Below are 26,205 nucleotides of genomic sequence, written 5' to 3' on the forward strand. Positions count from 1 at the left end.
CTCCGGGCGAGCTGCGCGGCGCCGGCGGCCGCGGGGCCGGTGCGGGGCTGCGGCTGCAGCCGTGCCGGGAGCCCCGCGCCGCTCCGCAGTGCGCGCACAGCGCATGTGCCCCCCCCGCCCCGCTCCGCCCCGCACCGCCCCGCTCCGCTCCGCGCGGGCGGCCCCGGCCCCGCCGCCCCCAGAGCTGCGGGAGCCCCGCACTCGGCGCGTCCCCTTCTCCCCTTCCCGGCAGCGGCCGCTTCGCGTGGAAGGGATGCTATTTTTCGGGGTTTCTTTCCCCTTTTTGTATTTTTTTTTCTCCTTTTAAAATATTTTTTCTCTCCCCCCATTTTTTTTTCCTTCCAGCTTTTTTAAAATTTTATTTCTTTTTTCTCGATATGGAAAGGGAATCCCTCGTCATTCTGCTGGCCCAGCATGCAGGGTGATTAGCTGATCTTCTCCTGCAGAAGGGAGGATGAGGAGCTGGGATGATGCTGAGCAGATGGTGCACCATCTTCTCAGCCTTCTGGTGGTCCCTTCACAGCCATCATCTCTGTGCCTCCTCCACGCCCTGTGATGTCCTCGCTCCCCATTCCTTCTCATGGTACTTCCCAGGGGAATGAACTCCCTCCACCCACCAGGGGGACATTTGATCTTTTCTGTAGCCGTGTGCTAGAGCTGTCCTTGCTGCGATACTGATCCACACCACCTCCTCACGTCACCCACTAAGCTGGAGCCGCAATGCTGTCCACAGGGAGCCCCTGTGGGGGTGGGGGTGTCATCCCAGTGAGCCTCACCTCTGTGCCTGGGAAGATCATGGGGCAGATCCTCCTGGAAAGGATGTTAAGGCACATGAGGGATGAACAGGTATCTGAGACAGCCAACACAGCTTCACCAAAGGCAGATCATGCCAGACCCATCTGGTGGCCTTCTACGATGGTGTGGGTGGACAAAGCAAGGGAAACTGATGTCATCTAGCCAGAATTGTGCAAGGCCTTTGACGTGGTCCTGCATCACATCCTTCTTTCTAAATCAGAGAGATGTGGCTTTGAAGGCTGGACTATTGGGTGGATGAGGAACTGGTTAGATGGTCATAGCCAGAGGGTTTTTGTTGTTGGCTCTGTGTCCAGGTAGAGGGTCATCGCAAGTGGCATCTTAAGACCAATGTTCTTCTATGTCTTTATCAGTGATGAGGAGCAAGTTTGCTGATGACACCAAGCTGAGTGGTACAATTGACACAGTAAAAGGGAAGGACACCATCCAGAGGGACCTGCACAGGCTCAAAAAGGGGGCATACAAAATCTAATGATATTCAACAAGGCCAAGTGCAAGGTGCTGCACTTGGGTTGGGCAACCCCAGGTATGCTACAGGCTGGGAGAAGAAGCTGCTTGAGAGCAGCCCTGAGGAGAAGGATGTGGGGATTCTGGTGCACAAAAAGCTGGACATGAGCCAGTGGTGTGCACCTGCAGCCCAGAAGGCCAACAGTATCCTGGGCTGCATAAACAGAGGGGTGGTAGCTGGGAGAGGAAGGGGACTGTCCCCCTCTGCTCTGCCCTCATGAGGCCCCATCTGCAGTACTGCATCCTGGTCTGGGGATCCCAGTACTGGAAAGATGTGAAGCTCTTGGAGCAGGTCCAGAGCAGGGCCCTGAGGATGCTCAGAGGGCTGGAGCACCTCTCCTGTGAGGAAAGGCTGAGGGAGTTGGGGGTGTTCATCCTGGGGAAGGCTCTGGGGAGATCTCATTACGGTCTTCCAGTACTTCAGGTGAGCTTATAAACAGGAGGAAAATTGACAGAAAATCGGCTGTAGAGCCTCTGGTGGCTCTGAGCTTTGCCACCACTGAGGTCCAGCTGGGATTTATGGGCTATACCTTTTGCCTTGCAAACGGGCATGTGAGGGAGAGAGAGAACTTTGGCAGAGGGATGATCTGTGGCACGGGGTGAGGTTTCATTGACTCACACATTGCTTATCTTCATGAGTGCCCCAGGGCTGCATCAAGGCAGGCTTGGAAGGGAGGCCCTGCATACAGCCCCACAGAGGCAGCAGGGTTGAACTCCCCGCTCCCCATAGCTGGAACTAAGAGCACCTTGCTGCCAACACAAGCGTGGAGCAACCAGCACCCTCTGCCATCAATGAACCATGGACACAGCCACGGCAGTGCCCACCGTCCAGCCCCTCCAATGGCCCCACAGGGCAGCGAAGCACCACGCACCAGAGCTGCACACTGGGAGCTTTGGGGCCGGAGGCAGCACAGTGCCGCACGCTCCCCTCCTGCGCAGGCTGCGAGGATGAGGTAATCCTGGGTAATTCCTGACTTCCATGGAAATGCCTGCAGGCCGCGATGATTATCACCGTAATTAGCCTCTCTGATTTTTCTTGGTGTTCTATAAAACATTAATTTCCAGCTGGATCCTCGCCTCCTTTGTGCGCGGCCCCACATCTGCCTGCCGGCAGTGCAGCCCTGGCAGCTCTGCTCGGGGTGCGGGGCCCTGCCCAGGGGCTTTCGCAGCTCCTGGGTGAAGGCAAAGGTGCAAAAGAAGTGCTCTCAGAACGCGCCCTTTCTAACTCTTCTCGTGGTTGGTGATGAGGAGTGAATGCAGTGCTGCAGTGCTGACCATTACAATGAAGCCATGCATGAGGTTTGGTGGCATGAGCTGCCCAGAGGACCCCTGGGGCACAGCTCAGGCTGGCACCCTCGTGTTTCAGCCAACCCAAATGGGGTCAGCTTCCGTGTTCCTAATGGTGTACAAAATGCCTCTCCGAATAATTTCATCCCAGATGTGGTTAAAGGCCATAGGGAAGGACAGGAGGAAAAGGATACCGTGTGTGGTTTGTCACCTCTGGGTACTGGAGATGTCCTTGTGGTCGCTCGCTGCCTCCTTCCAGCCTCGGTCTTGGTCCCCATGTCGCAGCTCCCTGCCACGAGAAGGTTCTTCTGGGTAATGTGCTGTGCCTTTGTGCAGCCACGTGTACCAGCTGTCATGGCCGTGAGTGGAAGTGAAGAGGAGAAGTGCTGCTGCCCTCCCAGCACCATTGTGCAGGCAGCAGAAGCTGTCACAGCTGTCCCGTGGCTCAGGACATCCCTACACTGGGCTGGGGCCTGGCACCACAGCCACGATGCTGCAGATGGTTTCTATATCTGCGCTTCCCAGGGTGCTCCCGTAAGATATTTCCATCCAGCAAACCAACGTTTCTTCAGAGCTGCCAATGCCTTTCACCCGCGTTTCTGCTCGTCCTCCCTGCGGTTTCCCCCCTCCCCAGAGCCGGACGGTGCTCCGCGCCCAGCATCCCGCAGATGACACGCTGCCGGCCGGCTCCCTCCCATCTGCCCCTTTTTAAACCCCACTTCGCTGTGCGGAGATCGCTCGCTTTGCTGCTCCGCAGTGGGGATGAAGGAGAAAAGGAGTCCGGAGCGCGCTGCTCCGAGCCCCGCGTGTCGGCAGAGGGCAGTGGAAGATGCTCCGAGCGCAGAGGGCCGGGAGCGGGGATCCGGGGAGGAGACTGCAGCGGAGGAAAGGGAGAGGGGTCCGCGCTCCTCGGGCAGCGGGGCCAGGCTGATAGCGATCTGACACCGCTCTGCTATTCGGGCACGGGGAGACAGCAGCCCGCACCTTGTGTGCGGGAGGTGCCGATAGCCCCGGCCTGTGGAAAGAGCCTTTAATATATGGATTTGGAGGCGATATTTTTTTATTGAAGGAGAGACGAGAGTGTTCCAGATGCAGCCCCCGCAGCTCCGCGTCGCCCCTCCCCCTCTTTTTGCAGCCGGGGGCCACAAACGGGCGGGGAAATAAAAGCTCGCGGCGCTGTAGCCCCCCCACTCCACCGAGCCCCGAGCCCAACCGGGCCCTGTACCCAGCTCCTCCCTCACCTGGGCACCCCCAGCCTCCCCGCAGTCCCCCCTCCCCGGCTCGGAGCTCCGCGGGGCTCGGGCTGGGCCCTACCGGGGGCGGTGCCGGTGGGAACCCGCCCCGGAGCCGCTCCCGCTGCAGGATGCGGCGGCGGAGAGCGATGCGGGGCGGCGGGGCCAGGCGCTGAGCCCCGGCGGTGCCGGGGGGAGGGGGGAGGCGAGGGGGGGGGGGCGGGGGCGGGGAAGCACCGCCCGCTTCCTGGGGGAAGGGGGTGGTCCGGGAGGAGAGGGGCCCGGGGAAGGGGGGGGTCGGGGGGGGGGGCTCCGGGCCGCAGGTAGGGGCCGCGCGATGAAGGAGGAGGAGGAGGAGGAGGATGGAGGCGGCGGAGGGGAGGCGGGGAGTGAGGCTGCGGCAGGAGGGGGCGGGCGGGGGGGGGTGGCGGGCATGTGGGACCGGCTGCGGGGCAGTCGGGCGGCGGGCGGCGGCCGGAGCGCGGCCGCGATGGCGCAGCGCGGGGCGGAGGGCGGCGAGCGGGGGTCGGCGGAGGAGGGCGGGGATGGAGAGCCCCGGGCCGAGACCGAGCGGGGGCCGAGCGGGGCCGCCGAGCCCTTCCGACCTCCCGAGGGCGGCTTCGGTTGGGTCGTGGTCTTCGCCGCCGCCTGGTGCAATGGCTCCATCTTCGGCATCCACAACTCCTTTGGGATCATCTACACCATGCTGCAGAGCGACCTGGGCGAGGGCGAGAAGGACCCCACGCTGGAGTTTAAAACAGGTACGGTGCTCCCCGGCCCCTCCCGGCCCCGCGGTCGTCCTTATATTTATCCGCGGGAGTATCATGTGTTGTTCCTAAGCTGTGATGTACTCAATTAAAAGTAATTCATCCGAAAAGCATGCCCGGAGCTTGTCCTGCCCGCTGCCTCTTGGTGCAGGGGAAGCGATGCCGGATCAGCCCACGGAGTTCATGTGGTTCTTGTGTGATTCCTGCTTCCCGCTGTGGGTGTCTGTCTGGCCGGCCGTCTGTCCTGGCTATGGGATCCACGGGTGGGGTGAGCATCTGCCCTGCAGCAATGCTGACTTGAAGCCGCTTCCTGGGCAGGCATGGGGCCACGGAAGTGCCCACCTGCAGCTATGAGCAGGAGTAGGGGACCCAGCCATCGGGGGCTGTGTTGCACTGACAAGGAGAAGGGACATTTCACTGCACAGTGGAGGGACTCCAGCCCTGGGGTGGCAGTCAGGGGTCCCCTCTGTGCCAGAGGCCCAATCTCCATGAGGTCACTTCCAACCGGTGATGGACATCCATGGCCCACCTCACTCACAGCTGTAGGGTCAAGTACTTGGCACAGGGCAAAACCCAATGGTTTTGTTGTCCCTTTGCATGGGATTCAGGACTGGGGCTGGCAGGGAGCTCAAAGCCCAGTTTTGAGGACCACTGGTGGCTGAGCTGCCTCCAGTTCTTAATGGGGTGACAGGGGTGATCCCAGCATGAAGGCAACACCTGAGGATGAGGAATTAACCTTGGGATGCTGTCACTGGAGAAACGGAGGTGATGGTGTCACGGCGGTGTGCAGGGCGCGTGTGGCTGGGGTAATTACAGTGATTGATGGGCCGTGCATGTGTGCGATCCCGGGCAGCTCATCGCCGAGCTGGCTGCTTCCTGCTTGCCATGATCCTATCTGCAGAGCCTAAGGCAGAGCTGGGAAGGTAGAAGCAGTAACAAAAGAAATTGAATAACGCAAGCCTTGGTGGTTTCAAGACTACATGCCCAAGACAGAGTTTGGAAGAGACAGCATCTGTCTCTCACTCCCAAGGTGTATTTATCTGTGGCCGTGACCGCACAGAGGCCTCGAAAAAGAAGGATGTGTGGGCGTGCGAGGTGAGCCGGGCTGGGGAATTACACTGCCTGGGTGACAGATCTGCCTTGCAGCCTGTGCGCCCAGCAGAGGGTCTGGGAACCACAACACAGGGATGGGTTCTGGTATCAGCAGGCCGTGGGTTTTGGGGTGAATGCTGGGGGCTGTGGGATGTGGTGTGGGGCCCTCAGCCCTTCCTCCCCTGGTTTCCCCGCTGCTCTCACTCGGGGTTGCATAATTTCCCCGCGGCGGTAGTTTGTGTGCAAACGTAACTGGGAAAATATCAGAGCTCCTTTGTGAATTGATATGGCCTTCCTGAGTTCGTCCGTCCCCTGATGTCCATCTGTGTGTGCCCCATTGTCCATCTGCTCCCCGTGGCTGGAGGCGGCAGCTGAATGCTGGGATCCCCTTGTCTCCTGCAGATGTGATAGGAGCATGCAGTTCATCCCGCCCCAAAATCCGGCACAGCCCTGGGGCTCCACACCCCCGCTCCCATCCCCATGCCCGGGAGGTGGGCTCGTGTCGGAGGGGCTCTCAGCCCAGTGCTGAGCACGGCCACGGCCGGTCAGGCATCCCTTTAAAAATAGGGTTCTGTTTATGCTGAAGCGGGTACTGGTCTGAGCCAAACAATAGCCGCCCCAGCGCACAGCTATAATTATCAAGGTTTATTTCTTGTTTGCATTGGTCGCATTTTCTCGCGTTTGATCTTGAGAAACGCAGGATCCACGGAGTTCAAATTTCGGGTCAGGCTTTGAAAACAAACCCTCTCCCAACAATGCATTGAATGCATACGCTGCTTTGTTTGGAGAAATATACTGCGAGGCGGCCGTCAACAAGCAGCGCTGCGCTCGCTGCCGGGACCACCGCTGTCCCCTCACAGCATGGGGCTCGGCTGGGACTTCAGCACGGCACACTCTGTGCTTTTGGGTTTGTTTGCTTTCGGGGGGAGTCAGAGATTGGCGGGGGGATCTCTGATATGAGATTAAAAAAAAAAGAAAAGGCATGTGAGCGCTCAGCCAGAAACAATTCGTCCTGCCCTGCCGAGGTGCTGAGTGACAGCTGAGCACGGCTGCTGGACCGCATCGATTTTGCCCCCAATATTATTATTTATCTTCTTCTTCCCCCCTCCTCTGCTCTGTGTCAATACGCTGGGTACAGATTAACTCTCTTTGCTTAATATTTAATGTTTCCACTGCTCAAAATGGGAGCTCAGCGCACCCAGAAGAATGACCCCAGGAGCTGCTCTGCTCGGTCTCAGCCTTCCAGGCATGTCCGTGTGTCTGTTCACCTCCTCCTGGCCGTCCTCCTGTCCTCCTCCGTCTGTCTGTCCATCAGCCTCCTCCTCCCATCAGTGTGTGGGAGCAGGAGGGGCAGCCTTCCCTTCTTGCCCAGCCCCAGTGGGTTAGCTGCACAGCCCTCCGTGCATAGGTCTCTCTGTGACAGGCTGATGGCATCTCTGTAGCTGGCTTTCTGTTTAATCTGGGGGGGGGAAATTTCTCCTGGAACACCCATTAGGATGGGTGAGCTTAGCTGGAAAGAGCTATTTGTAACCCAACACTGTAACGGGGCTGGGAGGCTTGCTGAAGGAGTGACTCTGTTTCTTGACAAAATAAAGCATTTTGGTACCACTGACATGAGGATAGTCTGAGGGGAGCAGCCAGCATGGCCCCCCCTGGGGCTGGAGAATGGGCCCCTTCACGAGGGAAACCCTGGGAGAGCAAATTGCAAGAGGTAATTCTTGGAAACTGTCCCAATCCATTTCAGCAGTGCCCAGAGGTTGGAAGGGAACAGCAGCCACAGAGCTGCACTGTGCTCAGCCTCCAGCATCCTCCCAAGATACCCTCTCTGAGCTTCCACCACCCTACCCAAACCTGCAGGATTTGGCACTTTCATTCACTGCTGGCTCCACTGCTCGTCCTGCACAGCTGGCGTGTATCAAGGGCTTCTGTGTTGCTGCCTGGGTCTCCAAATCAAACTGAGTCCCCAGCCCTAACTGGGTCTCCATGCCTCACCTGCATCCTCCAGCAGCAGCCAAGGGGATAGAGGCTGCACAACTTCTCTGGACAACCTTGCTCCCAAAGCAGCACCTTCGTGAACCTGATGTCACTGCACTTGGGTGCTCCCCACCTGCTCCGCAGCACCTGCACCCACACTGCACAACATTTCTGCTCACTTCTCTTTTCTCCTCCTCTTCCTAGAAGGATTGTTCCCATTCCCTGTCCCCAGGGAAGGCAGTGCTCCTTTGACAGCGTGTGCCTGGCTGCTCATTGCTGGCACTGCAGGAGCTCGGTTCACTCCGGGCTACTTCCTTGCATCCACCCCAAGATAGTTGGGGAGGTTGCAAAAGCCCCGTGACGTGCACTCAGCATTGCTGCAACATGCTTTGCATCTGCGAGCGATGGAAATCTCTCCCCCAGCACCTCGCACAACAGGTCCTGCCGGCTGCCGGGCATGGGCTGCGGGCAGAGGGCTGCCCTGCTCCAGCCTCCCCACTTGTCTTGGGATTTGGGGATTATTTATCATCCGACGTATGATTTAGGCTGGTGAAGCTGGATGAAGCCTTGCTGTCCTCTGTCCTCGGAGTGCCCAGGCACCCACAGGCTGTGGCTGTGTGCTGGGTATTTACCCCAGTGCAACTCATTTTGGGCAGCAGCCTCCTGGGCATTCATGGGATGAGAAGATTGCTGCAGGCTGCACTGCCTGTGATTGGTCCCAGTGCTTGGGACTTGCTGGGGTTTGCCTGGTGCAGTGCTGTGGGGGGGACTCCGGCATGAGCCCCCACCTGCCCCTGGGGTCCAGTGGGGACAAGGCACATGAAGCCCAGCAAGCGGCATTCCCCAAATCCCCTTTCTTTGGCTGCCTTGCATCAGGCACCGAAACAAAGCTTTTGTTTCAGGCTCTTGGCCTTAATCCCCACTCCTGCAGCTCCTGCGCACAGAGGGGAGGTGAAATCCTGCCTCTCGGGGGATGTTGCGCGTGTGTGTGTGTGTGTGTGTGTGTGTGTGTGTGTGTGTGTTTGTACATGCCAAATGTCTCGGGGTGCAGTGGTGCTGGAACCCAGCGAGGAGCAAACCAAAGACAACAGGAGCTCCAGTGCACCCTCAGCACCAAGTCCAGCGGAGCAAATCGCCCATGATTAAAGATCAATACTAATTATATAATGGATACACACATGCCAGCGCCCAGACACACTTCCCTTGAGATTTCCCAGCTGGGGAGCTCTGCACCCTGCAGCCCTGCCCTGGGGTGGGCCCTGCAGTGGTGACAGTGGTGTTTGGAGACCAATGGTTCCATGGCACCATGGGCACTGGGCAGAGCACTCTTCCCAACCTGACCTAGTGATCAGCAACCCCGTCCATGGAAGGAGTTGGAACTAGAGGAACTTTGAGGTCCCTTCCAACCCAAGCAGTTCTATGATTCCCTACCCAGAAAGCCCCAAAGCCAAAAGCTGCTTTCTGGCCTTCTGCTTGAGGCAGCAGGGAGTACCAGGGCAGCGCTCTGTGGCAAAGAGTCGACGTCAAGGCGTTCTTGGTCACGAGCCAGCTATTAATCCATATATTTTAGCAAAAACACGTTTATTTCTTGAGGTCTGTACACACAATGGAAGCAGGGAGTGCTGGGGCGGGGGCTGCAGGGGATTAGCTTGCTGTAAGCCATGCACGCCAAGCTCCCGGCCCAGGGAGAGCTTAATTAAAGTTGAAGGAGAAGTGTTTCCAAGAAAATAATACGGGGTATTTAAACTGGATATTTTTGTTCTGGGCCCAGAATGTCTCCTTTCCCTCTCGGTGTTAGCTTTAATAAAACAAAATGAGATCTCCAAGAAAAACAAATTGGAGCTCTTTTAAAAGGCGCTGCGGAGATAAAAATCAGTAACACTGTTGCTGGTAACACCTTGGGTTATTAAAACGGAAAGAATGCTAACGATGCGATTTGCATCGGCCTTTCTTGTGGCTTCACCCCGGCGGCACTGGGCTGCCTGGCTAGGAGGTCCACGACCTGCCCGCGGCGAAGGCACTGGGCCCAGCTGGGGCAAATGAAAATAGAAAATTAGAAAATACAGCAAGATTTAGGATTCGAGTTGCACCAAGCCTAAAATCCAAATCGGAATCAATCATAGAATCGCTAAGGTTGGAAAAGACCTCTAGGATCAAGTCCAGCCATTGAGATCATCAAAGCCAACCTTTGTACAACAGTGCAACCAGTTCACTGGGGTCTGACCTCTTTTGGAAGGTCAAAAAGGGCTCTTCTGGAGGTGATGAATGCGTGAATGAAAATCCCCAGCTTTGCTTTTCCTGGTATGCCAAGATGCCAGGACTTGGCTCCTCTGCAATAAACACCACAATTATGCTGATGCAGCTGGATGTGCTGAGTCCCCCCACTAAGCCTGGGGCCCTGGCACCATGCCCTGCCTGCTCATGGACCCTCTTGGCCTTATTATCATAGAATCATAGAATGGTTTGGATTGGAAGGGACCTTTAAGATCATTCAGTTCCAATCCCTCTGCTATAGGCACGGACACCTCTCTCTAGACCAGGTTGCTCAAAGTCCCATCCAGCCTCACCTTGAACATCTCCAAGTGAGAGCATCCCCACCTCGCTGTGGGCAACCTGTTGCACTGTCTCGCCACCCTCACAGTAAAGAGTTCCTTCCTAATATCTCGTCCAAATCTACCCTATTCCAGTTTAAAACCATTTCTCCTCATCCTGTCACTATATGTCCTTACAAGAAGTCCCTCCCCAGCTTTCCTGTAGGCCGCTTCAAGTACTGGAATGTTACTATAACGTCCCCCCAGAGCCTTCTCCAGGCCCCAGCTCCCTCAACCTGTTCTCGTAGGGAAGGTGCTCCAGACCTTTGGCCCTCCAACAGTTGAACCTGCTCCAACAGCTCGATGTCTTTCTTATGCTGGGGGCCCCGGAACCCTTCATTTGGCTTTGAAATGCCCAGCATGGTAAAGCCACAAAAGAGATAGCCACGCATGAGGCACCAGCTAGCACTGCCATCAGATGAGGCAATTACTGCGCCGTCGTTGTGACATGTAATAATAGCAGAGTGTTACTGAGATACTGCACTGCCAAGGGGTAAATATCAGCCACATTGGGCAGTTTGATCGTTATTTTTGCAAAATAAACTCGTCAGAGCCCAGTGCTTCTGGAAGCACTGGGGCTTTTTTGGGGTCCCTGCTCCATTCTTGGTGCACTTTTTCCGAAGAAGCACATCACCTACTTACATGTTCCTCAGACCACAGATTGTCCACTTTCAGACAGATGTCTGCCTGGGAACCAAGAATTGAAGATTTGCCATGTTTCTGCCAACCATGTGACGTGGTGACACAAGTTCAGAAGTCACAGCCCATTCCCAGGAGCCTCCTTGTTGCATCCCCGTTTCCAGTTCTGCTTGCATCTGGGCTGAAAAATGTATTTTGGGAGAGGGACTTAATTAAGGGAGAATCACATGAAATTAAGTGTATTGCCAAAGGCTAACAAATTGCAGTGGATTTTTTTTTAAGCTATTAAACTCTGCCCTGCTCCAGTTCATCAAGCAAACCATAGAGCAAACAGTCTGGAGTGTGAATACTTCAGGTCCTGGTCTGAACCCTGTGGTTGGGCATTAACCCTGTGGGGCTGAGCCTTAGGCTGGATTTCAGAGCCCTCCCTCCTGGTGGCCTGTGCCATTGTGGCTGTGCCATTGTGGCCATGCCATGGAGGTTGTGTCATGGTAACTGTGCCTCAATGGCCGTGCTACAGTGGCCATGCCGTGGTGGCTGCACTGTGGTATGCATGCTGTGGTGGCTATGCTTTGGTGTCTGTGCCCTGGTGACCGTGCCATGGTGACTGTGCTGTGGTGGCCATGTCCAATTGGCCATGCTGTTGTTGCCATGCCATGGTGGCCATGCGTGGCATCTCCCAGGGCCACATCCATCAATGCATTGTTCCCTTTCCTGCTTTGTCGGAGAGTTTGAGTTCAGGAATGTGATGGAGGCTTGAAAAGCAGCCTCCTGCTCCCATGTGTGAGCTGTGGGCTGCTGGCATTTTCCCCATTACTCAGGGTTGGTGACGAGTCAATCTCCTCATGGTGCTTTCTTATGAATGAGTAAGTTTTGGCTCAGCCCCAGCGGTCGAACAGGTTGAGCAAGAAGCAGCTGGTATGGGTCTGTCATTGTCAATGTAGGCAGAAGGGAGGCTCTCCAGGCTCTGCAAAGCACCAAGCTGCTCCAACCGGTCCAAGCCCATGTCTTGGTGGAACCAGAAGTGGCTTGGGGGGATCCCGAGCACCGATTGGGGCCTGCTTTGGCTTCTCCATCGTCTGTCCCGTGGCACCTCCTGATCATCCCACCTCCTTGAAATGATACAATATCATGGCCAGCTCAGAGCAAGCACTGGATGCCTTGCAGACAGGGAGCTGCATCCTGTGCTGTGCCTATGCACTCATCCGTGTCCCATGGCATCCCTCCTCCCCAGATCCTAAGGGCATCAGCTCCACGCATATGGATGCACTTCCCTTTCCAAGGAGCAGGACATGAGTGGTGTTTATGGAGCTGAAAACAAGTGGCAGGAAAATGAGCCAAGTGTCTGCTCAGTGACTGGTTACGGCTATCACTCCCATGTCTGGCTGCTGCTAGAACAGGGAATTTGCCCTTTGAGCCTTGAGCTGACCCCAAAATGCAGCATTTCCCCAGGGAGGAGATTCTCTGAGCATAGAAGTAGGACGTGCAGCTTTTAAACCCAAACTGGAAGAGGATCAAGCCCCCAGTGCCCCACAGAACCCCTCCTGAACCTGCTCTGTTATTTATTCTGACCGAAAAGCCCTTGATGCAGCAAAATGCTGGCGTTCCACGTGGCTGGAGGCACACTGCTGCCCAGGCACTCGGACTCATCCCGTGTCCCTGTGTCCCCTCGGCCCCACTCTGCGCTACAGCACTCCTTCAATACCTGTGTATACGTGCGTGCACACGCAGATGCACTCAGCCCTATGCACACACATGTTCCCACAACTGGAGAACTTTCAGATGAGAGCAGGTCAGCCAAAAGTAACACCCCATTGGCAAAGGGGTCTAACTCATTCCTTGCTGCAATAAAAATAAATACATCTGTATATTGCTGTTCTTCAGTCTCCTTCAGCTATTGGATTTGCTTAGTTATGGCACGCTCTATTTTTCTGAGATATCCAGGTGTTCTTAAACACGTGCTTTAATGTAAGGGAACTCCTATGAAGAGATTAAGATCACAGGGAAGTTTTACCCTTCTCCTGGCCCCTGGGTGTGTGGTTGAACAACAACATACAGACTTGGGGATTTTTCCCTATCAATGGTCTGTGAGAGCACTACACAGAGGCACTAGCTGGGGACCAGGCAGGAACTCTTGGCACAGGAGGAGGAAGCTGTGTCCTGGTGGCAACCAGCAGTGCCATATCTGACCTAGCATCTCTGGCTCAGCTCACAGTCCGTCCGTCCTGAAATTCCTCTACTTCTTTATCTATTACTGTTAATTAGCCCTATGGGATCCCCAACCAGCCAGCATCACCTTGTGCCACCCCACACTGGAGCTGGGGACTGATGTGGTGATGCAGAACAGTGCAACAGTGCCATCCAACCCTTAAGCCATCCATGCCTTATCTCATTGGGAACAAAGCCTGGGTGCAAAACAAGCTAAAAGCCAGCATGCAAGGGGCCTCCCTTTGTAAAGCCCCCACAGCAGCTACTCACACTGCAAAGACTTTTGTATTTACAGCTGTGGCTATAGGCTTCTGTCGGGCAGACTTTGTTGCTGATGGGATGCAACATGGCAAGAGCTATGTGTTGCACTGGAGAATAGGGGTGAGGGACGTTTAATTATTGATCAGTCAAGGGACATTTAATTATCGATTGGGGAACATGGGGCCGATGCTATGCAGGGCCTGTTCCTGCCCCATCCCTTCCCTCAGCTCTCCCAGGGCTTGAAGGCTGTCAAATGCCAGACCAGGGGGGAAAAAGACCTCTGTAAGCCTGTTCCAAGCCCAGTGTTCTGCCTCCATTTATTCTCCTCTGCCTCTTTGTACTCCCTTTGAAAACAGAGTGTTTTTCTCAGCCTGGCTGGTTTGAGTTTGCCCCTTTGCTGGGATGCTGACAGGCGCCCCTGGGAGCTGTGCTGGGAGGAGCACAGAGCCGAGGCTGAAGGTTTCTTCTCAACGTTAATGGGAAACAGAAGATCGCTCGGGAGAAATCTGGCAGAAAGGGGAGCTTTGCTGTCTCTTCCAGCCTGGAAAAAAGCACCCGGCCTCCCGGCAGAAAGCAGAAGATTGCCAAGTGCGGCACAAGCAGGGCTTGTGGGGCCGACAAGGGAGGGCATACAGATTTTCAGGGGATGGCATATACCACCCTGCCTGCAATCTGGGAGAGGTCCCAAATGGGAACCATCTTCTCCCCAGGGGCACTGAGGGGTCGTAATGCCCCGAGTATCCCCATGCTGCTTGAGTCCTTGCCAATCCCTGCTTTGGTTTGCTGTCCCTGCTTTGGTTTGCCATCCCACAGCTCCTGGCAGCGCTGGGATGCAGGAAGAGGTAAAGCCATGCAGCACATTATGGGAGCTCTGCCATCCATCCTCTCAGTTGGTGCTGCTGGAAGTGGGCACTGGTCCCGGGTTCCCAGCTCCCAGTGGCTGTGGTAGGTTCAGGGATGAGGACACATCTTAGGGTCAGGGGGTGATGGAAAGCCGCAGTCTCACAGCTGTTGGGGCCAGGCATGGGCAGGAGGAGGTTAATCACACCAAATCCTTGTGAAGTTTGGTCAGGTCATGGTTTTTCCAAAGACTCACCATTCTGGACGTGCAGCAGCCAGTGTCCAGGGCCACAGCTGACCTGTGCCATCCGGCCAAAGTTAATCATTGACGTTGGCTCTGGGATCTGCCTGAACTCAAAAACACAGACCTTTTCCCTAAAAACACACAGTGAGGTGGTGGGGGCCTGGACTGAGCCCCAAGCTGCCAGAGAGTGCAGTGAGCTGGGGAGAGCTTAGTATCCCAACTCTAACATGAATCCCAACCCTTCCACTAACCCTGACCCTAACCCTGACCCTGACTCTGACCTGAATTCTGACCCTAACCCAGACTCTAACCCTAAACCTGGTCCTAACCCTGACCCTAACCCTAAGCCTGACCCTAACCTTAACCCTAATTCTGCCTCTAGACCACGCTTTCCCCACTTGTGAGCTGCAAAATAAACCCAGACTCAATTTCCTGCACTCTGTCGATTTGGGGGACATCTGAGGGGTGTCAGATCCAGGAAGAAAATTATGTAAGAAAATGAAGATGAGAAAAGCTGGAGGAAGGGGTCCTGGCTGTGGGCACCCAGCGGGGTTGTATTGGCCCTGGCACAGTGCGTGTGTTTGAGCACAGCTGCGCTTGCTGCTGGTGTTTCTAGCGCTGGAAAGGGTTTTTTCAGCAATAAAAAGGAACCTTCTTCTTCCCTCGGGTGTGTTTTGAAAAGGGGTTTAGGAACAATGAGGATTAATGAGCAGATAGAGAATGAAACGTAGGGTTTGAGTCTTGAAATGTGTGCGCATTTCAGAGCAAGTGTTTGCGCCAAGATAAACGCTGCCAGGAATCAACATCGCACACATGAAAGGAGAATCACAGATTGGCTCCGCGTGCAGGAGGAGGGCATGTGTGTGTTAAAATGGAACTGCTCTGGGTTTCACAGCAACGCTGGGCAGAAGGGGCTGGGGCTGGGGAGGCGTGGGGTGATGTCTGATGGCAGCAGTGGGTGAATCATCTCACAGAAATTGTAAGCCAGGAGGAAATGCAGAGGAGAAAATCCTTCCCGGCCTGCCTGGGCAAATGGTGCTGCCCATCGGCACTGCATGTGCTGCCTACTGCTTCTGGGGGGGCTTCACAGGGACAGGCACAGGGTGCTGCTGCAGGGCTGGGAGTCTCACCAGCATCATGGCTCAGGGAGGGCATGGTGAGGAACGAGTCTCAGGCTGCATCTTGTGCACATCCAAGGTGCAGACCTCACGCAAACCCTCTGCATCGCCTTCTGTTGAGCCTAACCACAGTCTACCTCCATCCCCACTTAGCGCGGCTGCAAGACAGTGACCACAGGCTGCTATCTGTCACTTAGTGGTCACAGGACATCAAAGGACCATCGGGACCAAAACATGGCATGCATGAGACATTACTGTGGGGCTGAGCAATCCCCTTTATTCCCAGCTTTGGGCTGTTTGTGAGCTGTGCATGGAAGGAGGGACTGGGGACAAGCTGATGAAGGAGTACTTTGTTCAGAAGCTTTGGGTACGGTACCAAGCAGGGCTTGCTAGACCCTTAATGAGCTGATCTGGCTTTGGGCTGCACGTGATGCATAGGGCTGGCCATGCACCCTTGCAGCAGAGGAGCCTTTGGTGTTGCTTTGCTGCTCTACAGCTTTGCCACTCTCCAACTTTGCTCTGCTGCTCTTCGCCCTGTCGTTCCTTCCTCCCACGCCCCCGTGCTGGCCTCCCCAGCCTTCACAGTGTGTCTGCCTCATTCCAGTCCTCCCAGCACGGGGTGTTAGCACGGGGCTGTGTCTCAGGCACATCTTTGAGCAAGCAAGGGGATGACGCAGAGGCTCTGCGGGGTAGAACAGCTGCTGCGTGTTGGCTGCAGATGCTCGGGGCAGCACTTAGCTGCCTGTGTCAGCAGGGCCACCGGCTTATTTGGGCTCCCAGAAAGGAGCCAGCGAGGCTGGGAAGGTCTTTGATGACCCTCCAAGAAATGTCAAGCATCTGGGAAAGAAGACCCTCTGCAGCACATCCCCATCCCCATTTATGTACCCATCCCCTGTTCCTATCCCCATCCCCTGTCCCCATCCCTTCGGTGGCTGCCCCGTCTGAGTGGGAGAAGCCGCGGGAAGCGAGGGAAGACACTTCCTCCAGCGCCGGATCTGAGCTCACCTCCTGGCCCTTGATCCCTCCCGCCTGCGGTATGTGGGTCAGCGGGGAAGCACGGCCGCCAGCGACGTCCTTTCCTCTTGTCTCCCTGGAGAGGCGTTTTTAAAGGAACAAATAGGCTTGGCCCAAAGTACCGTGCGGCACGGGTTTTAGTGGTGTTTTTGTGAAAGCTGGAACAATGCACTCAGCACCAGGGGGAATTGGGACCTACATCTGTGAGCATTATGTTTTGCCATTTGTTTCTCCCCTTGCTGTGCCTACCTTGCCCTGCTCTAAAATCTTCAAAAACAAGGACAGGGAAGGAGTCTGGGGTGGTCTTGCTGGAAAGAAAACCATGCGAGCATGGGCTCACCCAGAGTCCCTGCTGCTGTGAACACATAGACCTGGCACTCAAAGCCCCTTGGCAGGTCCTGAACTCCTGTGAGCCCTTCCGTAACATTCCCAGAAGTGGTCCCAGGGCATTGCAGTCATGGTCTGATCATGCAGGGTGGTGGACAAATGAGGCTGCACTCTGCTTTCTGCTCCAGCTCAAGCCCTGAGTGCGCAGTGCTGGGAGCAGGGCTTGTCTCGGCCATGTTGCTGACCACTGCATCATCGCTCCCCTTGGATACACCTTCAACCACTGCCTTCTCCACCACACTGAAGGCCTTTGGACCTGCCACAAGTCAGCAAATTGTCTGTCATTAGTAAGTCAAAGTGGGAAGGAGCCATGTGGGGAGCTGTAACAGAAGCTCTACCCTTTGTGTAACTACTCTGCTTGACGGGATGCCCTCCTTGGTCAGCCTCTGCTACAGCACAGGAGGTAGAGAGGGGTGCTCATGGCACACAGCCCCATGGTTGGCCCTTCCTGCACCCTGAGCATCCCCAGAGACCTTTCAACTCAGAACAAGGGGCAGGCTGTGCATCCCTAAGGGTTGGGAACCTTCCTGAGCCCCGCTGTCCACAGAGAGATGTTCTCTAGACCCACAGCCTCCTCCAGTCCCAACCTCCTCCGCAAGCCAGGCTGTTGTTCCCAGTAATTTTAATTCACTGTTGTTACCAAAACCTGTTTTTATTCATTGCTTGTGGTAAGCCTTTTCTCTAAGGTAGAGCAATTTGCCATGGCAGTCTGTTTTGTTTAGGAGCTTTATTTGGGCACTATCTCCTCTCCCAAACCCAGAGCCGGGGAAGCTGAGCGCCCGGTGCTGAGCGCTGGCCGGGGCTCGCTTTGATCTCTGCAGGTGAGTGCACGTTTTGGGTGAGAGATTGATCCTGCTTATTTGCGTGTGAATCTCAGAGCGGTTAAGAGCCGAATCTGTCCCTTTAAATTTAATACACACTTTATGCTTTTATTTCCGTGTTTCTTAAAGCAATTTCCAAAAATAACAAACTTCAAACATGACGGGGCCATCTCACATTTTACTGCCTTGGCTGCAGTAGAAGGAACAGTTCTGGAAGCACATTATCCACTTTACCGTGCCCTGCCCATCTTGGCCGCCCTCCCGCCCCTCTCCCCCGCTGCAGCCCAGCCTTGGCTTTTCTTTTCTTGTGTTTGCTCCTCTCTGAATTTATTAAGGAATACTTCTGATTAAATTGGCTCCTTGAGAGCCTGCAATTAATTCTGAAGGGCCGGCTCTTCCAGAGCTTCTCTGTGTGGTCCCTGAGAGGCTGAGCTCAGGAGGTTGTTGTGCAGTGGGAATTTTCTCTTAATAGGGACCTGGCTATTTTCTGACAGTCTCATGCTGCTGGAGGACTGGCTGCTGTTGTGTGCTGAGAGGGCTTACAGAGCTCCTTCTGTAGGTACAAGGGAGGTAAAAGTCGGAAAGCAGCAGGGAGCGCAGCACGGGGCTGCGGGATGCTCCAGGGACTGGGTGCTCCAGCCCCTTCTGCCCCATTGCCTGCCTGTCTGTGTGCCCTGTGCTGCCTGCCCCCCCCGCCCCTCCCCCCACTCCTCCTCAGTGTGGGTAGACAGATTTTTTCCTTTCCACATTGCTTCTTCTTGAAAGCCTGCCTTTCCTCCCAAAAGCACACACCAAAACCATTAAAGAGGGAGAAGGTGGAGGATGGAGCTGAAATAATCTGCAAATAATAAAAGCTTCTTAAAGCAGGCAGACAGACAGTGTTTTTTCCAGAGGTAAGTTGAGAGTAGACATGAGCTCCTGGTCCTGACCAGGGGATGGGATGTCAGCTCGCACAGCCAGCAGCTCTCAGAAGGCAAAGAGGTCCCCCCACACCCTCCTCCTCCAAGTTGCTCCTTCCAGCATCAACCACATCTCTGGTTTTCATTTCTTGTTGACATTCAGTTCCCATCATGCTGACAACATGAGTTGCTTTTTGTGCTGTTTATTAAATTGCTGTTTAATTCATGTGCCTTGTTTGCTGTACTTGGATCTATCTTCTTGCTGGTGGGACTAGGAGGGGTAGGAAAACTACACTGATGGAATCTGGAGCCTCCTGGATGTTGGGAAACCCTGGCTTGGTGGAAGGAGGGAAGCAGTGCTGTATTCATGACACTGGATCTGGATAGCCCATACCTGGAGCTGAGATCTGGGGCCTTTTGGCCTTAACATTGGTAGCAGAATCATAGAAACATTAAGATTGGAAAAGACTACTAAGATCATCTAGTCCAACCATCAATCCACCAAGGTACCTGTGGTACATTGGCTGCACATTTGGGGTTAACCAGTGGTGTGATAGGGCTGCCTCCGCCCAAACTGCCTTCAGCACTGGGGTTGGTTCTTGTTTTGTTCTGTGCCCTGAGTTTTCCTAACCCCATTCGATCACAGCCCTGACCTTCCTTCTCTCTCTCTCCCTAGCGTGGGTTGGCTCCTTGGCCATGGGCATGATTTTCTTCTGCTCTCCCATTGTGAGCATCTTCACTGACCGCATCGGCTGCAGGACCACAGCAGGCTTGGGAGCTGCCATTGCCTTCATCGGGCTCCTCTCCAGCTCCTTCACCAAGTAAGGATGCAAGTCTGGGGCAGACGGGGGTGTTCAGCCTGGAGAAGAGCTCTCCTGACATTGCTACAGCCCAAATCCCTCTCCAGGCTGCAGTTTTGTCCTTAACAAGCACGAGCTTTACCCAAGCAAGGGGCTTGCTGCACGTTTCCCCAGGCAGGTGCTCTCTGATGCGCGTTTTGATGGCAGATCTACCCAATGCGATGTGATAGTCTTTCCAACCCAATGCATTTCCATTTCAGTGGGAGCAAAAAGAGGTCACCCTCAGTGTCCTTTATGCACAGCTTTTTGCAGGTTGTCTCAGGGGTGCTGCAGAGACGTCCTCCAGAGTGTCATTTGCCTCAGTTTGTCTGAACAAAAATTTTGCTGTGGGTTGGGGTTCAGTTCCAATCAATACTGCTTTAAATTAAAATCCTGCATGAAGTGGTTTTTCGAGCAAAAACATGCTTGAAAAAACATGGTTTCATAGAGGGCATGCCTGGCTCTGTACTCTCACCCTGGGGTGGCAGCTCCTTGTTGGGAATCCTGGCCCCCTGCATCTGTGGTTGCCTGCGGTCCCTGTCACCATGCAGAGGGGTAGAGCACTGGGGACATGTCCCTGGAAATTGGACAGTCGCTGGGATATGGGGCTGGGGATGCATCTGTCATTAGACTGGGGTACATAGGGCTGGGTTCATATCAGCCACCGTGTCTTAGGAAGGGAGAAATATAGCTGTGTGAGGTATTTTGTGCTTGTGGTGGAAATGCTAAAACATGGCCTGAAGCAGTGATTGAGCATCTGGTGGAAAGGCAGGGCCAAGCCAGGTGAGCACAGGTGCATGCAGTGCTCTCGAGTGACCAGAAGGAGTGGAGCCAGGATCCACCCCTTCCCAGACCTGACAGTGGAGGCAAGGGTATCTTGCTGGAGATACCTGTGTACCTGAGGCCTTCTCAAGGTAAGCAGTTTCTTTCCTTTATTTCTGTGCCCTTGGCTGTTGCCTTTGTGCAAATCCTCACTTGATGTAGCTGAGGATCTTGTTCTCATTGCTGCACTTTCCATTGTATTACAGAGGTGAGCTTTGAACTCATCTCTTCTGCCTTTCTTTCCTCTCTGTAGTTTCTGCCCCTGAAGCTCTCCAGCAGGGCTAAGCCAGGGCTCTCTCCATGTGGAGCATCAGTGGGGGGCAGCCACTGGAGGGGCACTTCCTCCTCCCAGTAGAGCTCATTACCCATGGGGACTTTGTCCTCTTTGGGAGGCTCCCTTGGTCTAGAAGACCTTGTAGGGGTCCATAAAGAAGTCCATAGGGGACTTCTTTAACCACGGGGACTTTGTTATTCATGGGAGAGCTCCATGTCCCAGGAGGTTATGGACTCCTGGGAGACCTCCTCTTACAAGAAGACCTCAATATCCATGGGAGACCTCCTTGTCCCAGGGCGATTGTACTGCTGATCCCAGTGGGGAGCAGCTGGTCACTTCCTAGCCAGCAGGGTGGTAAATCCTGGCTAAGCAGTGAAGCTGGAAGGAGCCCCAGCTTTGACGCAGTCCCACAAGGATGTCTTCGCATTGATGGTGAGCAGATGGGAACCGAGACATTTGTCTCCCTTTATCCCACACATCAGCTTAGCTGTGGTACCAAGGCTGGTGTGAGCCAGCTGAAGTGGCCAGGGCTGGTGAATGTGTGGTCAGAGCTGTCCTGCTGCCTACTGACTCCAGGATGGGTTTCTGATGTGGCTTTGCCCCGAGGTAGTGGGAAATTGCCTTTCAAGACAGCCATTTGTCTTGGTGCCCCAGGGCACAGCTTTCATGTTCCTCTCCCACTTGGCTTACTAAAGAGAAGTGCTTGTCATGGAAGAAATGATGTGCCTGTAAACATTCGCTCAATTTTGAACTGCTCTGTTAGATTTGGTCTGCTTTTTGTTTGCTCTGTGAGCAGTACTTGGTATTTCACATGAGAAGTTCTGAGGGTTGGAAGGAAGACTCCATTGGTGCAGAGCTTTCTATAGTGGTCTCCTCCCATGCAGCATTTTGTGGCAGACTTTTGCACCTGAATGTGTTGCACAGGGATGAAATAATCCTCCACACGGAGTAAACACTCCGTATTGTGCACTCCTTGACTTGAGCTAAGAAAAGAGCTGGTTTTCATTAGGAGATCCAGGCTGGCCTTGGGAAGAAACTCCTTCCAAAGGTTCTCAGGCTTCCCACTGCTCTGTAGGGCAGCCACGTCCCTCCTGCTTGAGCACAGGCACCTCTGTAAGGTACAAATGAGATCTATTAACCATCTAATTGAAGCTCCCAGAGGAGCTTAAAGAAGAAGAACATAATTAAGGAGCCTGGAGCCCGGGCAGAAATGTGATGTTCTTTCCCTAAGTGCCTAATAACTGGGGTTGGTGCCTTCTGCTTTGAAACACTGGGTGCAGAATGTTTTCAATTAGTTGTTTCAGTGGAAAGAAAGAAGAAAAAAAAAAAAAGACTTGTAACTAAAAATAACACCCTTTGCCTACCTTAGGAAACTGTGCTTGCAGTATTTAAAAACCACTCACGCCTGTCTGCTTCCCAAGGCAGGCAGGCTGGTGCTGCCTCCTTCTCCTTGCAGAAAGCTCTCCCCAGCCAGACTTCATTTTCCTGGAGGTTTAACATGCCAGCTGTGTGTTGAGGATAATCCCCGCCTTGGCTGGGGAATAAGCTCCTCGAGGCTGGGCTGTCTGTGCAGTACACCTTCCATTAGGCTCAACACAAGAGTTCGCAGGGCAGTGGGTGAGGCCGAGGCCACTTTCTTGCCTCCACGTATTGTGACCACCTCAATGTTTTCCTCCCACTAGGTCTCTGGAAGTTCGCTATTTCACGTATGGCATTCTCTTTGGCTGTGGCAGCTCCTTTGCCTTTCAGCCCTCGCTGGTTATTCTTGGTCACTACTTCAAGCGTCGTCTTGGCCTGGCCAATGGCATTGTGGCTGGCAGCAGCTGCCTCATCTCTGTGCCACTGCCTTTCTTCCTGAAGATGGTGGGAAAGGCCATCGGGCTGGCACACACATTCCAAGTGCTCAGTGCCTTAATGCTCATCCAGATCTTCTTGTCAATGACATATCGACCCCTCCTGCCACCCTCCTGTGACTCTCAGCATGATGGGCAGGACAAGCTGGGCAGCCGGAGCATGCGGCAGCAGTGCTGGACCCAGATGCGCAAGTATTTCAACTTGACAGTTTTCAGGAGGAAGACCTATCGGATCTGGGCCTTCGGGATTGCTACAGCTGTCCTGGGGTATTTTGTACCATACATGCACCTGGTAAGAGCTTGGATTGGGGGTGGAGATGTGAAGGCAACGGTGGGCAGGAGGAGGGAAACAGTGGGGTCTGAGCCATCGAATGCCTCAAGACTGCCCTGTGAATGGGATCAGTGATGGGGAAAGGCAGTTAGTGATGCTCCAGTATACCCTCTGCTTTGGGGATGAGCATCAGCAGTGGGCAAGAAGGGAGCTGCTGGGTGTGGGGTGGGTGGAGGTGGTGTGACCACATAGTGTAAACACGGGCATCACACAACCCCCCTCAAAATCCGGAGCTCACTGCTGAGATGAATTAATTGTGGATTCATGTCCTTATGTCCTTTCCTCCATCCTAGGTGAAATATGTGGAGAAGGAATTTGAGGAAACCAAAAAGGACTGGATTCTCCCAGTCTGTCTTGGAGGCATGTCTGGGCTGGGGCGCTTGCTTTCAGGTCGTATTGGGGACTGCATTCCTGGGCTAAAGAAGATTTACCTGCAGGTAACTGTGATGCCTGCTCTACCTGACTGCCCTTGGGTGGCCCATATTCCCTGTCAACAGCTTGTCACTCCTTCCAGTGGGGCACTTGGTGGATATTCTGACCCTGGGCCTTGTAGCTTTGCTTGTGTGGTCAGACAGCTCTGGCTTTGCTGGTCCTTGTTATGTCTGCAGAGCTAAGAAAACACAAAGCCTATGACTTATTTCTCTTGGTGCTCTGTGCACAGGGACCTCCCCACTCCTGCCCAGCAGAGATACCCTCAAGAAACTGGAGGGATGGAGCAGAATGGCTTCCTGCTGCCCCTCCCCAACAACACGCCTGCTTTTGTCTCCCCAGGTTGCGTCCTTTGTGCTGTTTGGCCTCATGTGCATGATGATCCCACAGTGTCGAGGGTTTGAGGGTGTCATCGTCATCTGCCTCTTCCTCGGCCTTTGTGATGGCTGCTTCACAACCATTATGGCCCCCATTGCCTTTGAGCTGGTGGGGCCCATGCAGGCGTCCCAGGCCATAGGGTACCTGATGGGGCTGATGGCTGTGCCCATGACTGCAGGCACACCAATTGCAGGTTGGTGACACTGCGGTGCTGCACCTGGATCCTGCTCTTGGGAGGGAGCAGATGCTTATGGCTGCTGTCACCCAGGGTGATATTTTGGCATAAGAGCTTTCGGACTTTCTGGTTCGTTGTGCTGTGTGGGGTTTGCATGCAGCATCTCTGTTCTCTTCTCCACACCGAGGAAAGCAGGGGACAGCGAAAGGGACCCAAGAACAAATTGACCACATTAACTGATCACAGTTGAAGTCTGAGCTAAAAATTCTCTGGGAATAATTCACTGCCAGAAGGGAATTCCTAGAACTGGGGAAACCTGATGTGGGCTGTGCAGAGCATCCTGCATCAGAAGGATTTTCCAGCACCGATAAAGGGCAATATGTTATTTTTGGAGGGTGTTTGCTCAGCTTGCATTGGAGACCATTTGGCATGTGTCAGATATTTTTCTCCTGTCCTGGTTAAATAAGCAGGATAACCACCATTGCACTTCTCTTCCAGGATACTTCAACGATTATTTTGGGAATTACCATGCGGGCTTTTACTTTGCTGGAGTGCCCCCCATCGTCGGCGGCTTGGTGCTCTCCGTGGTCCCGCTGGTGCACCAGAGGATGCTGCAGAAGCAGCGCCTGGATTCTGGCAAGGACAAGATGCTGACCCCCGAGGCAGTGGTGAATGGCGAGCTGCTGCCGGGCTGCCCTGCCTCCGAAGCACACATGTGATGTGCCAAGCGCACAGTTGCCACCAGCATCCTCCACAGCCCAAGCACAGGCCCTTTTCTAGCCAGACTGTAATTCTCAATGATTTCAGATGCACTACATTTGTAAAGGACAAGAAATAGTTCTTCTAGTTGAAGGCTTTTAACTAGCAGAAACACCTTTTTCTTGGGACAGTCTCTATTTCAAAGCCGCTTTTTTTTTTCCCTCTAACCATTTTTCTAAGGAGAACTCTCATCAGGATTCAAACTTGATTATCTGCCCGGTTTTCTATATGTCACAACAGAGGTTTACAGACAATAAATGTATTTTTAAAGCAGGTCACAGCCAGAGCTTGTTGCCCCTTCCAGATGCCCTGTCTCCTCTGGTGTGCTGTGTCTGGGCAATACAGTCCCTTCTGCAGGGGAAGCAGCTCCGGAGGAGGAATGCAAACCCAAACCAATGGTCAGCAGGACCTGCTTTGAGCTTTTTCTCACCTTTTCTGCTGCGTGCATTCATTGGGTTGAGGGAAGTATCATTCAAAATCTGCCTTAAAACCATGGAGGGAGACCTGTAGGGGCACCTCTCACCTCTACATCTGGTGCCCGAGGACTGTGCAGCTCTGAGCAGTGAAACGCACAGGCAGGATGGAGACACGGGGGCAGGGAAGTTGGGAGTAGCTCAGGAGAGGGCAAGGACAGAAGGTGGCTTCCATTCTACCTGTAGAACTATTTGTTGGATTTTCCTCCCCATCATCTGCTGTTAGAAACAGGAGCCTTGTACATAGCTCTGCATCCCGCATGCCCCTCTGGTCCTTCTGTTGTTTTAGACTGCATTGGCTAGTACATTATAAGGTCTTGTGCTCTGTGCTCCTGTTCCTTCTGTCTCTGTTCAAGCTGGAGAATATACTGGTGTGTTGTGATGTGTTTGTTCCTGTAAGTGAGGTGTCTGTTCCACTTGCCATTCCTTTGTCTTCTCTGAGTCTGCTTCTGCCTTCTCGTGGGGCATCACCTATCACAAAATCCTCACTCTGGCCATAGTGCCCCACGAGGCAAGTTCATGAGGGATTTAAGTGGAAGAAATAACTCCTTTTGCCCTGCAGTAGAAGTAGCACTGCCTCAAACCCTGAGCATTTCTGTGCTGCATGGCACAGCCCCCAGTGCCTGCACCACTGGGCAGCTGTAAGACTTCTCTCCAGTTCATGAAGCAAATTAAGGCTAAAGCCCCAAACTTTGCAGATTTCGACGTGCCTTAAGTCGTCTGCCTGCTCATAGAGGTCTTTGCCCCAGGAAGAGCCCATGCTGGGGCCATGGGAGCTCAGTGCTTCACTGGTGTGGGAGCAGCACTAGATCAGCTGGGAGTCCTGCCTGACTCAACACCCCTGAAAGGTTGGTCTTCTTATCTGTTTATTACTGGGGCCTGTTATTACTGAAGGCACTTAGTGTGATGAGGTGCTAGGCTGCCCAACTTCGGTGAAAGAAGTACATCTCATGCCATCCCAGCTCGAAGACTGTCAGCAGCCTCCTGAACCTGCCGTGAGCATCTTTGTCCAGTTAAAGTCACGACTTTGATCAGCATGAAGACAAAACGATCCATAGGTCAAGGCAGGAAGGGCTACGAAAGGTACAGTCTGCATGCACAACTGGAAGAGCAAAGTCTGCCATGATGGTAGGAAGCTGCGCACAATGGGGACTGTTTTGGTTCTGGTTGTCAGCTGT

The 26,205-nt window shown here is 54.2% G+C and overlaps 1 protein-coding gene across 1 annotated transcript; it reads left to right on the plus strand.

The window, feature by feature from the left end:
• Positions 1-4,272: 4,272 nt before the first annotated feature.
• On the plus strand, positions 4,273-24,824 carry SLC16A2 (solute carrier family 16 member 2). The gene is made up of 6 exons (XM_065729554.1): positions 4,273-4,600; positions 19,371-19,515; positions 22,312-22,774; positions 23,107-23,250; positions 23,585-23,813; positions 24,294-24,824. Exons 1-6 carry the CDS (start codon positions 4,273-4,275, stop codon positions 24,512-24,514), a joined length of 1,530 nt encoding a protein of 509 aa, XP_065585626.1. The 3' UTR covers positions 24,515-24,824.
• The last annotated feature ends 1,381 nt before the right edge of the window (positions 24,825-26,205 follow it).

Source organism: Cyrtonyx montezumae, unplaced genomic scaffold (assembly GCF_038088225.1).
Source record: "Cyrtonyx montezumae isolate F1298 unplaced genomic scaffold, pur_monq_1.0 scaffold_11, whole genome shotgun sequence".
In the NCBI taxonomy this organism is placed as follows: Eukaryota; Metazoa; Chordata; class Aves; order Galliformes; family Odontophoridae; genus Cyrtonyx; species Cyrtonyx montezumae.

Bases quoted from the DNA above. Each gene is read 5' to 3' on its own strand.
- SLC16A2 (XM_065729554.1), top strand. From the start codon at position 4,273: ATGTGGGACCGGCTGCGGGGCAGTCGGGCGGCGGGCGGCGGCCGGAGC. The intron at 4,601-19,370 runs GTACGGTGCTCC...CTCTCTCCCTAG, and splicing joins CACGCTGGAGTTTAAAACAG to CGTGGGTTGGCTCCTTGGCC. The intron at 22,775-23,106 runs GTAAGAGCTTGG...CCTCCATCCTAG, and splicing joins TTGTACCATACATGCACCTG to GTGAAATATGTGGAGAAGGA.